Genomic DNA, 18969 nt, shown 5'->3' with positions numbered 1-18969 from the left:
CATTGCTCCTCTCTAATCTGATGCTCTGTACATGCCTTCACCCTCTCAATCAATACCCTCCCATATTATTTCCTAGGAACACTCAACAAACTTTTGCCTCTGTAATTGAACATTCACCTTTATCCCCTTTGCCTTTGTACAGTGGCACTATGCATGCATTCCACCAATCCTCAGGCACTTCACCATGATCCATACATATATACACTGAATATCCTTATCAACCAATCAACAACATAAAAATAATGAAATAAACGGTATATTCCACACACCTCTATGACCTCCTGGTCTGTACTGGCCTTTGCTGCAATATCTGATAAGAGTGGCATCAACTGCTGCAAGACTAGTAACAATGGCTGGGGCTCTCCGCTCACCACCTGAACACAAAAATAATAAGTGGCAATATTTGCAATAGTATAAAAGATACCATTATAAAAGAATATCTACCTATCTATCTGTATCTCTGACGCCTGCTTCCTTATGAAACTCCCTCAAGGGAGTGACTATGGCATCAGAGTTTCCATAACCAGTGTACTCCAGCACCACTTCTTAACCTTTAGTGCTTCACCCTTTAAAGGACCACTGGTAGAGGGCAAGTCTAGTGCAGTGTTTGCAGAGACTCGAACCTCGTGTTCTTACGGACTACTTCAACTAAATGATCCTGCCAAATGTTCATACCTACTGCTCCTACCCACTACTTCTATCTATCACACCAACCATTTTGTCAAAACGCAGGACTAGCACATAACACTCACCACAAGAAAATCTAGAGTTATGAAGAATAAGCTGTGTGGGTTAAGCATTGTCAAGTGTTAAGTGTGAAAAAGAGAGATTGTATGTGTGTTGATAGAATGCTAGTAGTCCATGAGTGGGTGAGGCAGAGAGAAAACACAGTTACCTGGGTCAGAGGACTGCAACTTGACAATCAGTGAAGTGATGGCTCATTACGCAGCTGTCACTAACCCTTCTGATACCAAGGCAAGTAGTACGAGTAATAAAACTCCATGTTCATTGGCTGCCTACCAACTACTACCTACCATATGAATAACAATATCTCTAACAGTATAAAAGACAACATTATAAAAGAATATGAATAACAAAACTATTATCATTATTATTATACTTTGTCGCTGTCTCCCGCGTTATTGAGGTAGCGCAAGAAAACAGACGAAAGAATGGCCCAACCCACCCACATACACATGTAAATACATACACGTCCACACACGCACATATACATACCTATACATCTCAACGTATACATATATATACACAAACAGACATATACATATATACACATGTACATAATTCATACTGTCTGCCCTTAATCATTCCCATCGCCACCCCACCACACATAAAATGAAAACCCCATCCCCCCGCATGTGTGCAAGGTAGCACTAGGAAAAGACAACAAAGGCCACATTCGTTTACACTCAGTCTCTAGCTGTCATGTATATTGGACCGAAACCACAGCTCCCTTTACACATCCAGGCCCCACAAAACTTTCCATGGGTTACCCCAGACGCTTCACATGCCCTGGTTCAATCCACTGACAGCACGTTGACCCCAGTATACCACATCGTTCCAATTCACTCTATTCCTTGCATGCCTTTCACCCTCCTGCATATTCAGGCCATGATCACTCAAAATCTTTTTCACTCCATCTTTCCACCTCCAATTCAGTCTCCCACTTCTCCTCGTTCCCTCCACGTCTGACACATATATCCTCTTTGTCAATCTTTCCTCACTCATTCTCTCCATGTGACCAAACCATTTCAAAACACCCTCTTCTGCTCTCTCAACCACACTCTTTTTATTACCACACATCTCTAATACCCTATTATTACTTACTCAATCAAACCACCTCACACCACATATTGTCCTCAAACATCTCATTTCCAACACATCCACCCTCCTCCGCACAACTCTATCTATACCCCATGCCCCTACAACCATATAACATTGTTAGAAACACTATTCCTTCAAACATCCCATTTTTGCTTTCCAACATAACGTTCTCGACTTCCACACATTTTTCAACGCTCCCAGAACTCCCCCACCCCACCCTATGATTCACTTCCACTTCCATGGTTCCATCCACTGCCAAATCCACTCCCAGATATCTAAAACACTTCACTTCCTCCAGTTTTTCTCCATTCAAACTTACCTCCCAGTTGACTTGTCCCTCAACCCTACTGTACCTAATAACCTTGCTCTTCTTATTCACATTTACTCTCAGCTTTCTTCTTTCACACACTTTACCAAACTCAGTCACCAGCTTCTGCAGTGTCCCACCCGAATCAGCCACCAGCGCTATATCATCAGCAAACAACAACTGACTCACTTCCCAAGCTCTCTCATCCACAACAGACTGCATACTTGCCCCTCTTTCCAAAACTCTTGCATTCACCTCCCAAACAACCCCATCATTAACAAATTAAACAACCATGGAGACATCAGGCACCCCTGCCGCAAATTAAACAACCATGGAGACATCACACACCCCTGCCGCAAACCTACATTTATTGAGAACCAATCACTTTCCTCTCTCCCTACATGTACACATGCTTTACATACTCGATAAAAACTTTTCACTGCTTCTAACAACTTACTTCCCACACCATATATTCTTAATAACTTCCACAGAGCATCTCTATCAACTCTCTCATATGCCTTCTCCAGATCCATAAATGCTACATACAAATCCATTTGCTTTTCTAAGTATTTCTCTAAGTATTTTTCAAAGCAAACACATGATCCACACATCCTCTACTGCTTCTGAAACCACACTGCTCTTCCCCAATCTGATGCTCTACACAAGCCTTCACCCTCTCAATCAATACCCTCCCATATAATTTACCAGGAATACTCAACAAACTTATACCCCTGTAATTTAAGCACTCTCTCTTATCCCCTTTGCCTTTGTACAGTGGCACTATGCAAGCATTCCGCCAGTCCTCAGGCACCTCACCATGAGTCATACATATATTATATAACCTTACCAACCAGTCAACAATACAGTCACCCCCTTTTTCTATAAATTCCACTGCAATACCATCCAAACCCACTGCCTTGCCGGCTTTTATCTTCCGCAAACCTTTTACTACCTCTTCTCTGCTTACCAAATCATTCTCCTTAACACTCTCACTTTGCACACCACCTTGACCAAAATACCCTATATCTTCCACTCTATTATCAAACACATTCAACAAACTTCAAAATACTCACTCCATCTCCTTCTCACATCCCCACTACTTGTTATCACCTCCCCATTAGCCCCCTTCACTGAAGTTCCCATTTGTTCCCTTGTCTTACGCACTTTATTTACCTCCTTCCAAAACATCTTTTTATTCTCCCTAAAATTTAATGATACTCTCTCACCCCAACTCTCATTTGCCCTCTTTTTCACCTCTTGCACCTTTCTCTTGACCTCCTGCCTCTTTCTTTTATATATCTCCCACTCATTTGCATTATTTCCCTGCAAAAATCGTCCAAATGCCTCTCTCTTCTCTTTCACAAATAATCTTACTTCTTCAGCCCACCACTCACTACCCTTTCTAATCTGCCCACCTCCCACACTTCTTATGCCACAAGCATCTTTTGCGCAAGCCATCACTGCTTCCCTAAATACATCTCATTCCTCCCCCACTCCCCTTTCATCCTTTGTTCTCACCTTTTTCCATTCTGTACTCAGTCTCTCCTGGTACTTCCTTACACAAGTCTCCTTCCCAAGCTCACTTACTCTAACCATTCTCTTCACCCCAACATTCTCTGTTCTTTTCTAAAAACCTCTACAAATCTTCACCTTTGCCTCCACAAGATAGTGATCAGACATCCCTCCAGTTGCACCTCTCAGCACATTAACATCCAAAAGTCTCTCTTTCGCGTGCCTATCAATTAACACATAATCCAATAACGCTCTTTGGCCATCTCTCCTACTTAGATATGTATACTTATGTATATCTCTCTTTTTAAACAAAACTATATCTATTTATTTATTATATTTTGTCAGTCTCCCACTTTAGCGAGGTAGCGCAAGGAAACAGATGAAAGAATGGCCCAACCCACCCACAGACACATGTACATACATACATGTCCACACACATACATATACATACATATACATTTCAAAGTATACATATATATACATATACAGACATATACATATGTACATAATTCATATTTGCTGCCTTCATTCATTCCCGTTGCCACCCTGACACTCATGAAATGACACCCCCTCCCCCCGCACATGCGTGAGGTAGTGCCAGGATAAGACATCAAAGGCCACAATCGTTCACACTCAGTCTCTACCTGTCATGTATAATGCACCGAAATCACAGCTCCCTTTCCACATCCAGGCCCCATGAAACTTTCTATGGTTTACTCCACATGCTTCACATGCCCTGGTTCAATCCACTGACAGCACATCGACCCCGGTATACCACATCGTTTCAATTCACTCTATTCCTTGCACGCCTTTCGCCCTCCTGCATGTTTAGGCCCCAATCACTCAAAATCTTTTTCTCTCCATCCTTCAACCTGCAATTTGGTCTCCCACTTCTCCTCGTTCCCTCCACCTCTGGCACATATATCCTCTTTGTCAATCTTTCCTCACTCATTCTCTCCATGTGACCAAACCATTTCAATACACCCTCTTCTGCTCTCTCAACCACACTCTTCTTATTACCACACATCTCTCTTACCCTTTCATTACTTACTCGATCAAACCACCTCACACTACTACATATTGTCCTCAAACATCTCATTTCCAACATATCCACCCTACTCTGCACAACCCTATCTATAGCCCATGCCTTGCATCAATATAACATCATTGGAACCACTATTCCTTCAAACATACCCACTTTTGCTTTCCGAGATAATGTTCTCGACTTCCACACACTTTTCAACATTCCCAGAACCTTCGCCCCTCCCCCACTCTGTGACTCACTTCCGCTTTCATGGTTCCATCTGCTGCCAAATCCACTCCCAGATATCTAAAACACTTCACATCCTCCAGTTTTTCTCCATTCAAACTTACCTCCCAATTGACTTGTCCCTCAACCCTACTGTACCTAATAATCTTGCTCTTATTCACATTTACTCTCAGCTTTCTTCTTTCACACACTTTACCAAAGTCAGTCACCAACTTCTGCAGTTTCTCACCCGAATCAGCCACCAGCGCTGTATCATCAGCGAACAACTGACTCACTTCTCAAGCCTTTTTATAAATGGCGTTCTTAGGGAGGTGAATGCAAGAGTTTTGGAGAGGGGCAAGTATGCAGTTTGTTGTGGATGAGAGGGCTTGGGAAATGAGTCAGTTCTTGTTCACTGATGATACAGCATTAGTGGCTGATTCGGGTGAGAAACTGCAGAAGCTGGTGACTGAGTTTGGTACAGTGTGTGAAAGAAGAAAGCTGAGAGTAAATGTGAATAAGAGCAAGGTTATTATGTACAGTAGGGTTGAGGGACAAGTCAATTGAGAAGTAAGTTTGAATGGAGAAAAACTGGAGGAAGTGAAGTGTTTTAGATATCTGTGAGTGGATTTGGCAGCAGATGGAACCATGGAAGCGGAAGTGAGTCACAGGGTAGGGAAGGGGGCAAAAGTTCTGGGAGCGGTGAAAAATGTGTGGAAGGCGAGAACATTAACTAGGAAAGCAAAAATGGGTATGTTTGAAGGAATAGTGGTTCCAACAATGTTATATGGATGTGAGGCGTGGGCTATTGATAGGGTTGAGCGGAGGAGGGTGGATGTGTTGGAAATGAGATGTTTGAGGACAATAAATGGTGTGAGGTGGTTTGATTGAGTAAGTAATGAAAGGGTAAGAGAGATGTGTGATAAGGAAAAGAGTGTGGCTGAGCGAGCAGAAGAAGGTTTTGAAATGGTTTGGTCACATGGAGAGAATGAGAGGAAAGATTGACAAAGAGGATATATGTGTCAGAGGTGTAAGGAATGGGGAGAAGTGGGAGACCAAATTGGAGGTGGAAGGATGAAGGAAAAAAGATTTTGAGCGATCAGGGCCTAAACATGCAGGAGGGTGAAAGGCGTGCAAGGAATAGAGTGAATTGGAACGATGTGGTATATAGAGGTCGACGTGCTGTCAATGGATTGAACCAGGGCATGTGAAGCATGTGGGGTAAACCATGGAAAGTTTTGTGGGGCCTGGATGTGGAAAGGGAACTGTGGTTTCGGTGCATTATACATGACAGGTAGAGACTGAGTGTGAACGATTGTGGCCTTTGCTGTCTTTTCCTTGTGCTACCTCGCATGCATGCGGGGGGAGGGGGTTGTCATTTCATGTGTGGCAGGGTGACGACGGGAATGAATAAGGGCAGCAAGTATGAAATATGTACATGTGTAAATGTACATGTCTGTGTATGTATATATATGTATACGCTGAAATATCTATTTATTTATTTTGCTTTGTCGCTGTCTCCTGCGTTTGCGAGGTAGCGCAAGGAAACAGACGAAAGAAATGGCCCAACCCACCCACATACACATGTATATACATACACGTCCACACACGCAAATATACATACCTATACAGCTCAATGTACACATATATATACACACACAGACATATACATATATACACGTACATAATTCATACTGTCTGCCTTTATTTATTCCCATTGCCACCTCGCCACACATGGAATAACAACCCCCTCCCCCCTCAAGTGTGCGAGGTAGCGCTAGGAAAAGACAACAAAGGCCCCATTCGTTCACACTCAGTCTCTAGCTGTCATGTAATAATGCCTGAAACCACAGCTCCCTTTCTACATCCAGGCCCCACACAACTTTCCATGGTTTACCCTAGACGCTTCACATGCCCTGATTCAATCCATTGACAGCACGTCAACCCCGGTATACCACATCGATCCAATTCACTCTATTCCTTGCCCGCCTTTCACCCTCCTGCATGTTCAGGCCCCGATCACTCAAAATCTTTTTCACTCCATCTTTCCACCTCCAATTAGGTCTCCCACTTCTCCTCGTTCCCTCCACCTCCGACACATATATCCTCTTGGTCAATCTTTCCTCACTCATTCTCTCCATGTGCCCAAACTATCTCAAAACACCCTCTTCTGCTCTCTCAACCACGCTCTTTTTATTTCCACACATCTCTCTTACCCTTACATTACTTACTCGATCAAACCACCTCACACCACATATTGTCCTCAAACATCTCATTTCCAGCACATCCACCCTCCAGCGCACAACTCTATCCATAGCCCATGCCTCGCAACCATACAACATTGTTGGAACCACTATTCCTTCAAACATACCCATTTTTGCTTTCCGAGATAATGTTCTCGACTTCCACACATTCTTCAAGGCTCCCAGGATTTTTGCCCCCTCCCCTACCCTATGATTCACTTCCGCTTCCATGGTTCCATCCGCTGCCAGATCCACTCCCAGATATCTAAAACACTTTACTTCCTCCAGATGAAATGTATAGGTATGTATATGTGCGTGTGTGGACGTGTATGTATATACATTTGTATGTGAGTGGGTTGGGTCACTCTTTCAAAGTAAAATAAATAAATAAATAAATAAATAAATAAATAAATAAATAAACCTCTGTGGATATATATTTATATATTTTGCTTTGTCGCTGTCTCCCGCGTTTGTGAGGTAGCGCAAGGGAACAGACGAAAGAAATGGCCCAACCCACCCCAATACACATGTATATACATACACGTCACACACGCAAATATACATACCCATACATCTCAATGTACGCACATATATACACATGCACACAATTCACACTGTCTGCCCCTACTCATTCCCATCGCCACCCCGCCACATATGGAATAACATCCCCCTCCCCCCTCATGTGTGCGAGGTAGCGCTAGGAAAAGACAACAAAGGCCCCACTCGTTCACACTCAGTCTCCAGCTGTCATGCAATAATGCCCAAAACCACAGCTCCCCCTCCACATCCAGGCCCCACAGAACTTTCCATGGTTTACTCCAGACCTCTGTGGATATATCTATCTATATCTCTGATGATTTGGTAAACAGAGAAGAGGTAGTAAAAGCTTTGCGGAAGATGAAAGCTGGCAAGGCAGCAAGTTTGGATGGTATTGCAGTGGAATTTATTAAAAAAGGGGGTGACTGTATTGTTGACTGGTTGGTAAGGTTATTTAATGTATGTATGACTCATGGTGAGGTGCCTGAGGATTGGCGGAATGCGTGCATAGTGCCACTGTACAAAGGCAAAGGGGATAAGAGTGAGTGCTCAAATTACAGAGGTATAAGTTTGTTGAGTATTCCTGGTAAATTATATGGGAGGGTATTGATTGAGAGGGTGAAGGCATGTACAGAGCATCAGATTGGGGAAGAGCAGTGTGGTTTCAGAAGTGGTAGAGGATGTGTGGATCACGTGTTTGCTTTGAAGAATGTATGTGAGAAATACTTAGAAAAGCAAATGGATTTGTATGTAGCATTTATGGATCTGGAGAAGGCGTATGATAGAGTTGATAGAGATGCTCTGTGGAAGGTATTAAGAATATATGGTGTGGGAGGCAAGTTGTTAGAAGCAGTGAAAAGTTTTTATCGAGGATGTAAGGCATGTGAAGGTGTAGGAGGAGAGGAAAGTGATTGGTTCTCAGTGAATGTAGGTTTGCGGCAGGGGTGTGTGATGTCTCCATGGTTGTTTAATTTGTTTATGGATGGGGTTGTTAGGGAGGTGAATGCAAGAGTTTGGAAAGAGGGGCAAGTATAAAGTCTGTTGTGGATGAGAGAGCTTGGGAAGTGAGTCAGTTGTTGTTCGCTGATGATACAGCGCTGGTGGCTGATTCATGTGAGAAACTGCAGAAGCTGGTGACTGAGTTTGGTAAAGTGTATGAAAGAAGAAAGTTAAGAGTAAATGTGAATAAGAGCAAGGTTATTAGGTACAGCAGGGTTGAGGGTCAAGTCACTTGGGAGGTAAGTTTGAATGGAGAAAAACTGGAGGAAGTAAAGTGTTTTAGATATCAGGGAGTGGATCTGGCAGCGGATGGAACCATGGAAGCAGAAGTGAATCATAGGGTGGGGGAGGGGGCAAAAATCCTGGGAGCCTTGAAGAATGTGTGGAAGTCGAGAACATTATCTCGGAAAGCAAAAATGGGTATGTTTGAAGGAATAGTGGTTCCAACAATGTTGAATGGTTGCGAGGCGTGGGCTATGGATAGAGTTGTGCGCAGGAGGGTGGATGTGCTGGAAATGAGATGTTTGAGGACAATGTGTGGTGTGAGGTGGTTTGATCGAGTAAGTAATGTAAGGGTAAGAGAGATGTGTGGAAATAAAAAGAGCGTGGTTGAGAGAGCAGAAGAGGGTGTTTTGAAATGGTTTGGGCACATGGAAAGAATGAGTGAGGAAAGATTGACCAAGAGGATATATGTGTCGGAGGTGGAGGGAACAAGGAGAAGTGGGAGACCAAATTGGAGGTGGAAAGATGAAGTGAAAAAGATTTTGTGTGATCGGGGCCTGAACATGCAGGAGGGTGAAAGGAGGGCAAGGAATAGAGTGAATTGGATCGATGTGGTATACCGGGGTTGACGTGCTGTCAGTGGATTGAATCGGGGCATGTGAAGCGTCTGAGGTAAACCGTGGAAAGTTGTGTGGGGCCTGGATGTGGAAAGGGAGCTGTGGTTTCGGGCATTATTGCATGACAGCTAGAGACTGAATGTGAACGAATGGGGCCTTCGTTGTCTTTTCCTAGTGCTACCTCGCACACATGAGGGGGGAGGGGGGAGGGGGATGGTATTCCATGTGTGGCGAGGTGGCGATGGGAATGAATAAAGGCAGACAGTGTGAATTGTGTGCATGGGTATATATGTATGTGTCTGTGTGTGTATATATATGTGTACATTGAGATGTATAGGTATGTATATTTGCGTGTGTGGACGTGTATGTATATACACTGTGTATGGGGGTGGGTTGGGCCATTTCTTTCGTCTGTTTCCTTGCACTACCTCGCAAACACGGGAGACAGCGACAAAGCAAAATAAATAAATAAATAAATATCTCTGATGCCCGTTCCATTTCAGAACTCCCTTAAGGCAGGTAGCTAACGCAAAAGTCACCATAACTCTTGAATTTCAGTGCCACTTCTTAGCCTTTATTTCCCCATCCTTAACAAGCCACTGGCAGAAGAAAACTCTAACGTAATGTTTCCAGAGGCTCCTATCTAATGTTCCAACCGACTACTTCTATTCGATATGTCTACCTAATGTACCAACCCACTACTACCTAATGCTCCTTTCTAATGTTCCTACAGATTCCTTATACCTAATATATCTACCTGTTTCAACCAACTACTACTACCTAATGCTCATGCCTAACATTCATATCCAGTACTCTACCCATGTTTCTTCCTAATGCTCCTATGTACTACTTCTACCATTTTGCCAAAAGGCAGGGCTGTCACATAGTGCTCACTGCAGGAAAATTTGGGGTTATGAAGAATGAATTTTGTGAACTAAGTGTTGGCAAGTGTTATGTACGACAGGGAGAAACTGCATGTTTGTGGACAGAATGCCACAAACTATACTCTTTGCAATAGTATAAGAAATAACATTGTAAAAGAATATATGAATAACACTATATGTAAAAGTACTGAAGAAAATATTATAAAAGAAAAGGTCCACAAAATAAGTTAAAGGGAAAAACATCTTATATTTCAACATTCACTGAAGTAAAAAAGCAGTAATCTAAATGAAAAAACATAATGAAAAGCTATGCTAGTGATGTAAAATTCCATACTGAGAATAAACTAAAACATATAAATCTTTTGTACATCAGAAATAACCAAAATTCTACACTAGATTCTTAGTGTATCAATACATAAAACAGCATATTCATCAACAAACAGAACAAACAAAAAACCAAGTGATATAGCTAAGATGTTCTTTTATTCACATGTGAAGACATGCACTTTTGATGGTCATAAATCTAAAAGTATGGTACTTCAATATCTATAATGACTACTCAATAAATTTTCCTATAAACTTAGGGAACATGTTTTCTTTCAGATATTGTGTACTGAATATGACAGCACAGGGAATGGCTGAATTCTTTCCATATGGATAGTGAGGGAATGAAGCCCCTCACACTTTCCATTCTCAATGATCTACAGCAAATTATCTCACACACATCCATAATCCTGACCAATGTGATCACTCTCCTAATATTCTGAATCTGTTTTTTGAACTCTAATTCTTCTCATTGTAACTACACAACCTCACCCCATTTGGTTCATCTGACCACTAAAATAACCAAGAATTCTTTCTGACTATCCTCGGATAAATTACTGTTTCTTATGTGGTGATGCTTCTATGTCCTCCAAAGGCATAGCAGAGGTTAATGTTGCTGGAGTGGAAGCATTTAACCCCTCTTCCTCCAAGACAACCTCTTCTTCCAAACCACTGTTCAACTGCTCCTTTATGAGGCCATTCAGGCGATGGATTAAGTATATCAGGCTTGGAAAACTCTCATTCCTCCAACACCCATTCATCATTTATCATGGCCCATAATGACTGCAAGCATGTTATCCATGAGGAAAAGTGTACCTTCATTAAAAAAAATGCATTAAGCTCTCCTCATCATCAAATGATAGTTCTTTCTGATATCTAACTAAAGGCATCGCTCACAACTTCTATTGCTCTACCTTTCTTTCACTTTTTGGTTCTGATAGTGCTATAGCTGTCTCTCCAGTAGACATGCAATTCTCTTTGGTTCCTGATTCTTCTCTAACTCTACCCTGGATGACTCTAACATTCCTTCAACCCCTGACGCTCTTTCTGCTAATCCTACACCCCTTCTATAATCTCTTTTTCAACTATCCAAAAAGTGCTTCTCCCTCAAGAAACAAGCAAGGCTTAATGTTCTGATGGCATCAATCCCTCTGTACTGAAAAAGTGTGGTAGCTCTCTGTTCTGGTTCTGTTTACAAACTAGAACATTCCCTTATTCTTGGAAGAATCCATTGGTACATTCCATCCGTTCGACGGGTGGCCATTTTATTCCCCCTAACTATCGTCCTGTTGCCTTGACATCTACACCTTTAAATATAGTCCTCTTGCTTTGACATCAATTTCCAAAGTCTTTGAACTGGTCTTGAACTCCCATATCCTAATACACCTTGAATCTCAAGTCTTCTCTCTAATCACTAGTATGGCTTCTGTAAGGCAAGATCCACTGGTGATATTCTTTCCTATCTTATCAATGTCTGGTCATCATCCCTACAAAATTTTGGGAAACCCTATAAAGCTATATTTATTTATTCATTTTGCTTTGTCGCTGTCTCCCGCGTTAGCGAGGTAGCGCAAGGAAACACACGAAAGAAATGGCCCAACCCACCCACATACACATCCCAACACACAAATATACATACCCATACATCTCAATGTACACATATATATACCCACACAGACATATACATATACACACATGCACACAATTCACACTGTCTGCCTTTATTCATTCCCATCGCCACCTCGCCACACATGGAATAACATCCCCCTCCCCCCTCATGTGTGCGAGGTAGCGCTAGGAAAAGACAACAAAGGCCCCATTCATTCACACTCAGTCTCTAGCTGTCATGCAATAATGCCCAAAACCACAGCTCCCATTCCACATCCAGGCCCCACAGAACTTTCCATGGTTTACCCAAGACGCTTCACATGCCCCGATTCAATCCATTGACAGCATGTCGACCCCGGTGTACCACATCGATCCAATTCACTCTTCCTTGCCCGCCTCAAAATCTTTTTCACTCCATCTTTCCACCTCCAATTTGGTCTCCCACTTCTCGTTCCCTCCACCTCTGACACATATATCCTCTTGGTCAATCTTTCCTCACTCATTCTCTCCATGTGACCAAACCATTTCAAAACACCCTCTTCTGCTCTCTCAACCACGCTCTTCTTTTTTCCACACATCTCTCTTACCCTTACATTACTTACTCGATCAAACCACCTCACACCACATATTGTCCTCAAACATCTCATTTCCAGCACATCCACCCTCCCACACAATACTCTATCCATAGCCCACGCCTCGCAACCATACAACATTGTTGGAACCACTATTCCTTCAAACATAGTCATTTTTGCTTTCTGAGATAATGTTCTCGACTTCCACACATTCTTCAAGGCTCCCAGGATTTTCGCCCCCTCCCCCACCCTATGATTCACTTCTGCTTCCATGGTTCCATCCACTGCCAGATCCACTCCCAGATATCTAAAACACTTTACTTCCTCCAGTTTTTCTCCATTCAACCTTACCTCCCAATTGACTTGACCCTCAACCCTACTGTACCTAGTAACCTTGCTCTTATTCACATTTACTCTTAACTTTCTTCTTTCACACACTTTACCAAACTCAGTCACAAGTTTCTGCAGTTTCTCACATGAATCAGCCACCAGCGCTGTATCATCAGCGAACAACAACTGACTCACTTCCCAAGCTCTCTCATCCACAACAGACTGCATACTTGCCCCTCTTTCCAAAACTCTTGCATTCACCTCCCTAACAACCCCATCCATAAACAAATTAAACAACCATGGAGACATCACACACCCCTGCCACAAACCTACATTCACTGAGAACCAATCACTTTCCTCTCTTCCTACACGTACACATGCCTTACATCCTCGATAAAATCTTTTCACTGCTTCTATCAACTTGCCTCCCACACCATATATTCTTAATACCTTCCACAGAGCATCTCTATCAACTCTATCATATGCCTTCTCCAGATCCATAAATGCTACATACAAATCCATTTGCTTTTCTAAGTATTTCTCACATACATTCTTCAAAGCAAACACGTGATCCACACATCCTCTACCACTTCTGAAACCACACTGCTCTTCCCCAATCTGATGCTCTGTACATGCCTTCACCCTCTAAATCAATACCCTCCCATATAATTTACCAGGAATACTCAACAAACTTATACCTCTGTAATTTGAGCACTCACTCTTATCCCCTTTGCCTTTATACAATGGCACTATGCAAGCATTCCGCCAATCCTCAGGCACCTCACCATGAATCATACATACATTAACCTTATCAATCCGTCAACAATACAGTCACCCCCTTTTTTAGTAAATTCCACTGCAATACCATCCAAACCTGCTGCCTTGCCGGCTTTCATCTTCCGCAAAGCTTTTACTACCTCTTCTCTGTTTACCAAGTCATTTTCCCTAACCCTCTCACTTTGCACACCACCTTGACCAAAACATCCTATATCTGCCACTCTATCATCAAACACATTCAACAAACCTTCAAAATACTCACTCCATCTCCTTCTCACATCACCACTACTTGTTATCACCTCCCCATTAGCCCCCTTCACTGAAGTTCCCATTTGCTCCCTTGTCTTATGCACTTTATTTACCTCCTTCCAAAACATCTTTTTATTCTCCCTAAAATTTAATGATACTCTCTCACCCCAACTCTCATTTGTCCTCTTTTTCACCTCTTGCACCTTTCTCTTGACCTCCAGTCTCTTTCTTTTATACATCTCCCACTCATTTGCATTTTTTCCCTGCAAAAATCGTCCAAATGCCTCTCTCTTCTCTTTCACTAATAATCTTACCTTTTCATCCCACCACTCACTACCCTTTCTAATCAACCTACCTCCCACGCTTCTCATGCCACAAGCTACCTTTAATATATCTAAAGCTTTTGACATGGTGTGCCATCAAGGTCTCATCTATGAGCTCCTCTCTTTTGACTTCCCTCCCTCAAATCCAACTTCCTCTCTGGCTGATCTAACTCCATGGCTCTTGATGGATTAGCATCTGCACCTTTCTCCATCAACAATAGTGTCCCTCAAGGTTCTGTCCTGTCTCATACACTTTTTCTTCTTTTCATCAATGATTTCCTTTCTTCCACAAACAACCAAATAACATTGCTTTCCTCCACATCTTTCAATCTCTCTTTCTCTCTTGACACAACTTCCTTAATAAACTCTGACTTGGACAGGATATCTCAAAGGGGTAGACAAATTCTAGTGAAGTTCAATTCCCCCATGACCCAGTTTCTGCCCATCTCTCTATCAAGTATTACTCACAAACTTCCTCCCTCCTTTGGCAAATCTATAATTCCAATGCTTGACTCAATGAACATACTTGGAATTACTGTTACATCCACTCATTCTTGAATCCCACATTATGGAAAAAGCTCAGTCTGCCTCTATGAAACTGTGAGTCCTGTTTTCATGTCAAAAATTTCTTTTCTTCTGAATTGTTGCTCTACTTATACAAAGGGCTGTCCCATCATTATATGGAGTACTGCTCTAGCTCTGCTCTGCATTCTTACTTTACAGAGTTGGGTCAAAGGCAGTCTGGCAAATAAACTCTGGCTGCTTGTGTGTCCACACATCTAGCTAGACTACACAATACTCTGCAAGCTGCTGTGTCACATGATTACTGTGTGGCTGCTGGCAACTCAAGGGTGAGTAATTTTGCTAACTGTATCTTTGTCTACATCTGGAAGCTTTAGAACTCTCTACCCTCTTATGTCTTTCCCAAGAACTATGAACTGGCACATTTAAAAAGGCAGGTTCTTCACTTCCTCTACAATCCATAAATACATTCCCTTGTTTCTTCTTTTACCCTTTCATTTACTTCTCTAAATTTCAATTGAGGCCTGGCCTATATGTGGACTTTTGTCAGTGAGTGAAGCCTCCAATGCAAAATATTCATTTTTTTATACTTGTTTGCTGTTTTCCACATTAGCTAGGTTGCGCCTAGAAACAAAGAAGAATACATCCATTCACATAAGCATCTATATACATATATGCGTATACATGTATATACAGATGCTCCTCGATATGCATCCCAGTTCTGTTCTGACTGAACAGTCGGATCGTGAAATGAATGTAAGTCGAACGTATGTCAGCATGTCATGTAGTATTCATATGCCTGTACATCACTCTTTTATCCTATTCAATTTCTATCATGATTATCTCGTCTCTTATTAACCAGCTTTATTATATGATTCTATACTTTCTTTTTACCTTATATTCAACATTCTTTAGTTCACAGATTGATTCATCCAAACTTTCAATGAACTATTCGACAGCTATTTCATTAGCACTTACTACATCACTCATGAGTCAAACGTCGTTCAAGCTATATCTTCCTAAAAATTTATTGAACCAACCACGACTTCATGTGATGTTCTTGATGTAATCCTCTCCCACTCGCTCCTTCAAAGTCTCAAAAAGACTTCAAGCCTTCGCCTAAATTGATAGTAAGCTTAGTGGTACACGTTTTTGAATTTGATCTTCCATCCACAGCATCAATAACTTTTCCATTTCGTGGATGGGCCCTTGTCATAGCCTGTTATCATCATAGATTTTATACTTGCTGAACCTTTCATTGCCTCATATTTTTTCTTTGTCCTTTAAAATTGTGGAGACCGTTGAATTGTACAACTGAAGATCACAAGCAATCACATTAATATTTTTCCTCCTTCAAATTGGTTGATAACTTTCATTTTCAATTCCAAATCAAGCTTCTCCCTTGGCTTCTTGCCAGATCTATAAACATGTGTAGGGTTTACCTCTTGCTCGTCATCTTCTTTGGGGTTTAATACAAAAATGCATCAATCCAGCATGAAATTTTGTGAAATTCACTTGAATAATGTGAAGCCATCAGCACTGGTGTATATCTTTGACCAATTACATGTACGGATATATGCAATTCGGGAAGAAAATGTGCATATATAATCTATTATACTTTGTCGCTGTCTTACGCATTAGCAAAGTAGTGCAAGGAAACAGTTGAAAGAATGGCCCAACCCATCCACATACACATTCATAAACATACACGTCCACACATGCACATATACAATACCTATACATTTCAACGTATACATACATATATCTATTTATATTTATTTATTTTGCTTTGTCGCTGTCTCCCGCGTTAGCGAGGTAGCGCAAGGAAACAGATGAAAGAATGGCCCAACCCACCTACATACACATGTATATACATACACGTCCACACATGCAAATAAACATACTTATACATCTCAATGTATACGTGTATACACACACACACAGACATATACAAATATACACATGTACATAATTCATACTTGCTGCCTTTATTCATTCCCATCGCCACCCTGCCACACATGAAATAACAACCCCCTCCCCCCTCATGTGCGCGAGGTAGTGCTAGGAAAAGACAACAAAGGCCACATTCGTTCACACGCAGTCTCTAGTTGTCATGTAATAATGCACCGAAACCACAGCTCCCTTTCCACATACAGGCCCCACAGAACTTTCCATGGTTTACCCCAGAAGCTTCACATGCCCTGGTTCAATCCATTGACAGCACGTCAACCCCAGTATACCACATCATTCCAATTCACTCTATTCCTTGCACACCTTTCACCCTCCTGCATGTTCAGGCCCCGATCACTCAAAATCTTTTTCTCTCCATCCTTCCACCTCTAATTTGGTCTCCCACTTCTCCTCGTTCCCTCCACCTCTGACACATATATCCTCTTTGTCAATCTTTTCTCACTCATTCGCTCCATGTGACCAAACCATTTCAAAACACCCTCTTCTGCTCTCTCAACCACACTCTTCTTATTACCACACATCTCTCTTACCCTTTCATTACTTACTTGAGCAAACCACCTCACACCACATACTGTCCTCAAGCATCTCATTTCCAACACATCCACCCTCCTCCGCACCACCCTATCTATAGCCCATGCCTCACAATCATATAACATTGCTGTAACCACTATTCCTTCAAACATACCCATTTTTGCTTTCCGAGATAATATTATCACCTACCATACATTCTTCAATGCTCCCAGAGCCTTTGCCCCCTACCCCAGCCTGTGGCTCACTTCTGCTTCCATGGTTCCATCCACTGCCAAATCCACTCCCAAATATCTAAAACACTTCACTTCCTCCAGTTTTTCTCGATTCAAATTTACCTCCCAACTGACTTGTCCTTCAGTCATACTGAACCTAATAACCTTACTCTTAGTCACATTCACCCTTAGCTTTCTTCTTTCACACACTTTACCAAACTCAGTCACCAAAATCTGCAGTTTCTCACCCAAATCAGCTACCAGCGCTATATCATCAGCGAACAACAACTGACTCACTTCCCAAGCCCTCTCATTCACAACAGACTGCACACTTGCCCCTCTCTCCAAAACTCTTGCATTCACCTCCCTAACAATCCCATCCATAAAAAAATCAAACAACTATAGAGACATCATGCACCCCTGCCACAAACCGATATTCACTGGGAACCAATCACTTTCATCTCTTCCAACTCGTACACATGCCTTACATCATTGATAAAAACTTTTCACTGCTATTAGCAACTTTCCTCCCACACCATATACTCTTAATACCTTCCACAGAGCATCACTATCAACTCTATCATATGCCTTTTCCAAGTCCATAAATGCTACATACAAATCCATTTGTTTTTCCAAGTATTTCTCACATAGATTTTTTAAAGCAAACACCTGATCCACACATCCTCTACCACTACTGAAACCACACTGCTCTTCCCCAATCTGATGCTCTGTACATGCCTTCACCCTCTCAATCAAAACCCTCCCATATAATTTCCTAGGAATACTCAAAAAACCTATAACTCTGTAATTTGAATACTCGCCTTTATTCCGTCAATCCTCAGGTACTTCTCCATGAGCCATTCATTCATTGAATATCCTCACCAACCAGTCAACAACACAGTCACCCCCTTTTTCTATAAATTCCACTGCAATACCATCCAACCCTGCCAGCTTTCATCATCCGCAAAGCTTTCACTACCTCTTCTCTGTTTACCAAACCATACTCCCTGACCCTCTCACTTTGCACACCACCTCGACCAAAACACCCTACATCTCCCACTCTATCATCTAACACATTCAACAAACCTTCAAAATACTCACTCCACCTCACATCACCACTACTTGTTATTACCTCCCC

The 18969-nt window shown here is 42.0% G+C and overlaps 1 protein-coding gene across 3 annotated transcripts in view; it reads right to left on the bottom strand.

Moving 5' to 3' along the window:
* The window catches only part of cdm (importin-13-like protein cdm), a 312820-nt gene that overhangs the window by 89623 nt on the left and 204228 nt on the right, over positions 1-18969 (bottom strand). For all 3 annotated transcript variants that reach the window (XM_071662694.1, XM_071662684.1, XM_071662703.1), the window contains exon 14: positions 270-374. In XM_071662694.1, the coding sequence (XP_071518795.1) occupies positions 270-374 (105 nt within the window). The remainder of the gene's footprint in view (positions 1-269; positions 375-18969) is intronic.

Source organism: Panulirus ornatus, chromosome 1 (genome assembly GCF_036320965.1).
Source record: "Panulirus ornatus isolate Po-2019 chromosome 1, ASM3632096v1, whole genome shotgun sequence".
Classification (NCBI taxonomy): Eukaryota; Metazoa; Arthropoda; class Malacostraca; order Decapoda; family Palinuridae; genus Panulirus; species Panulirus ornatus.
This window is presented reverse-complemented; position numbering and strand designations above follow the sequence as displayed.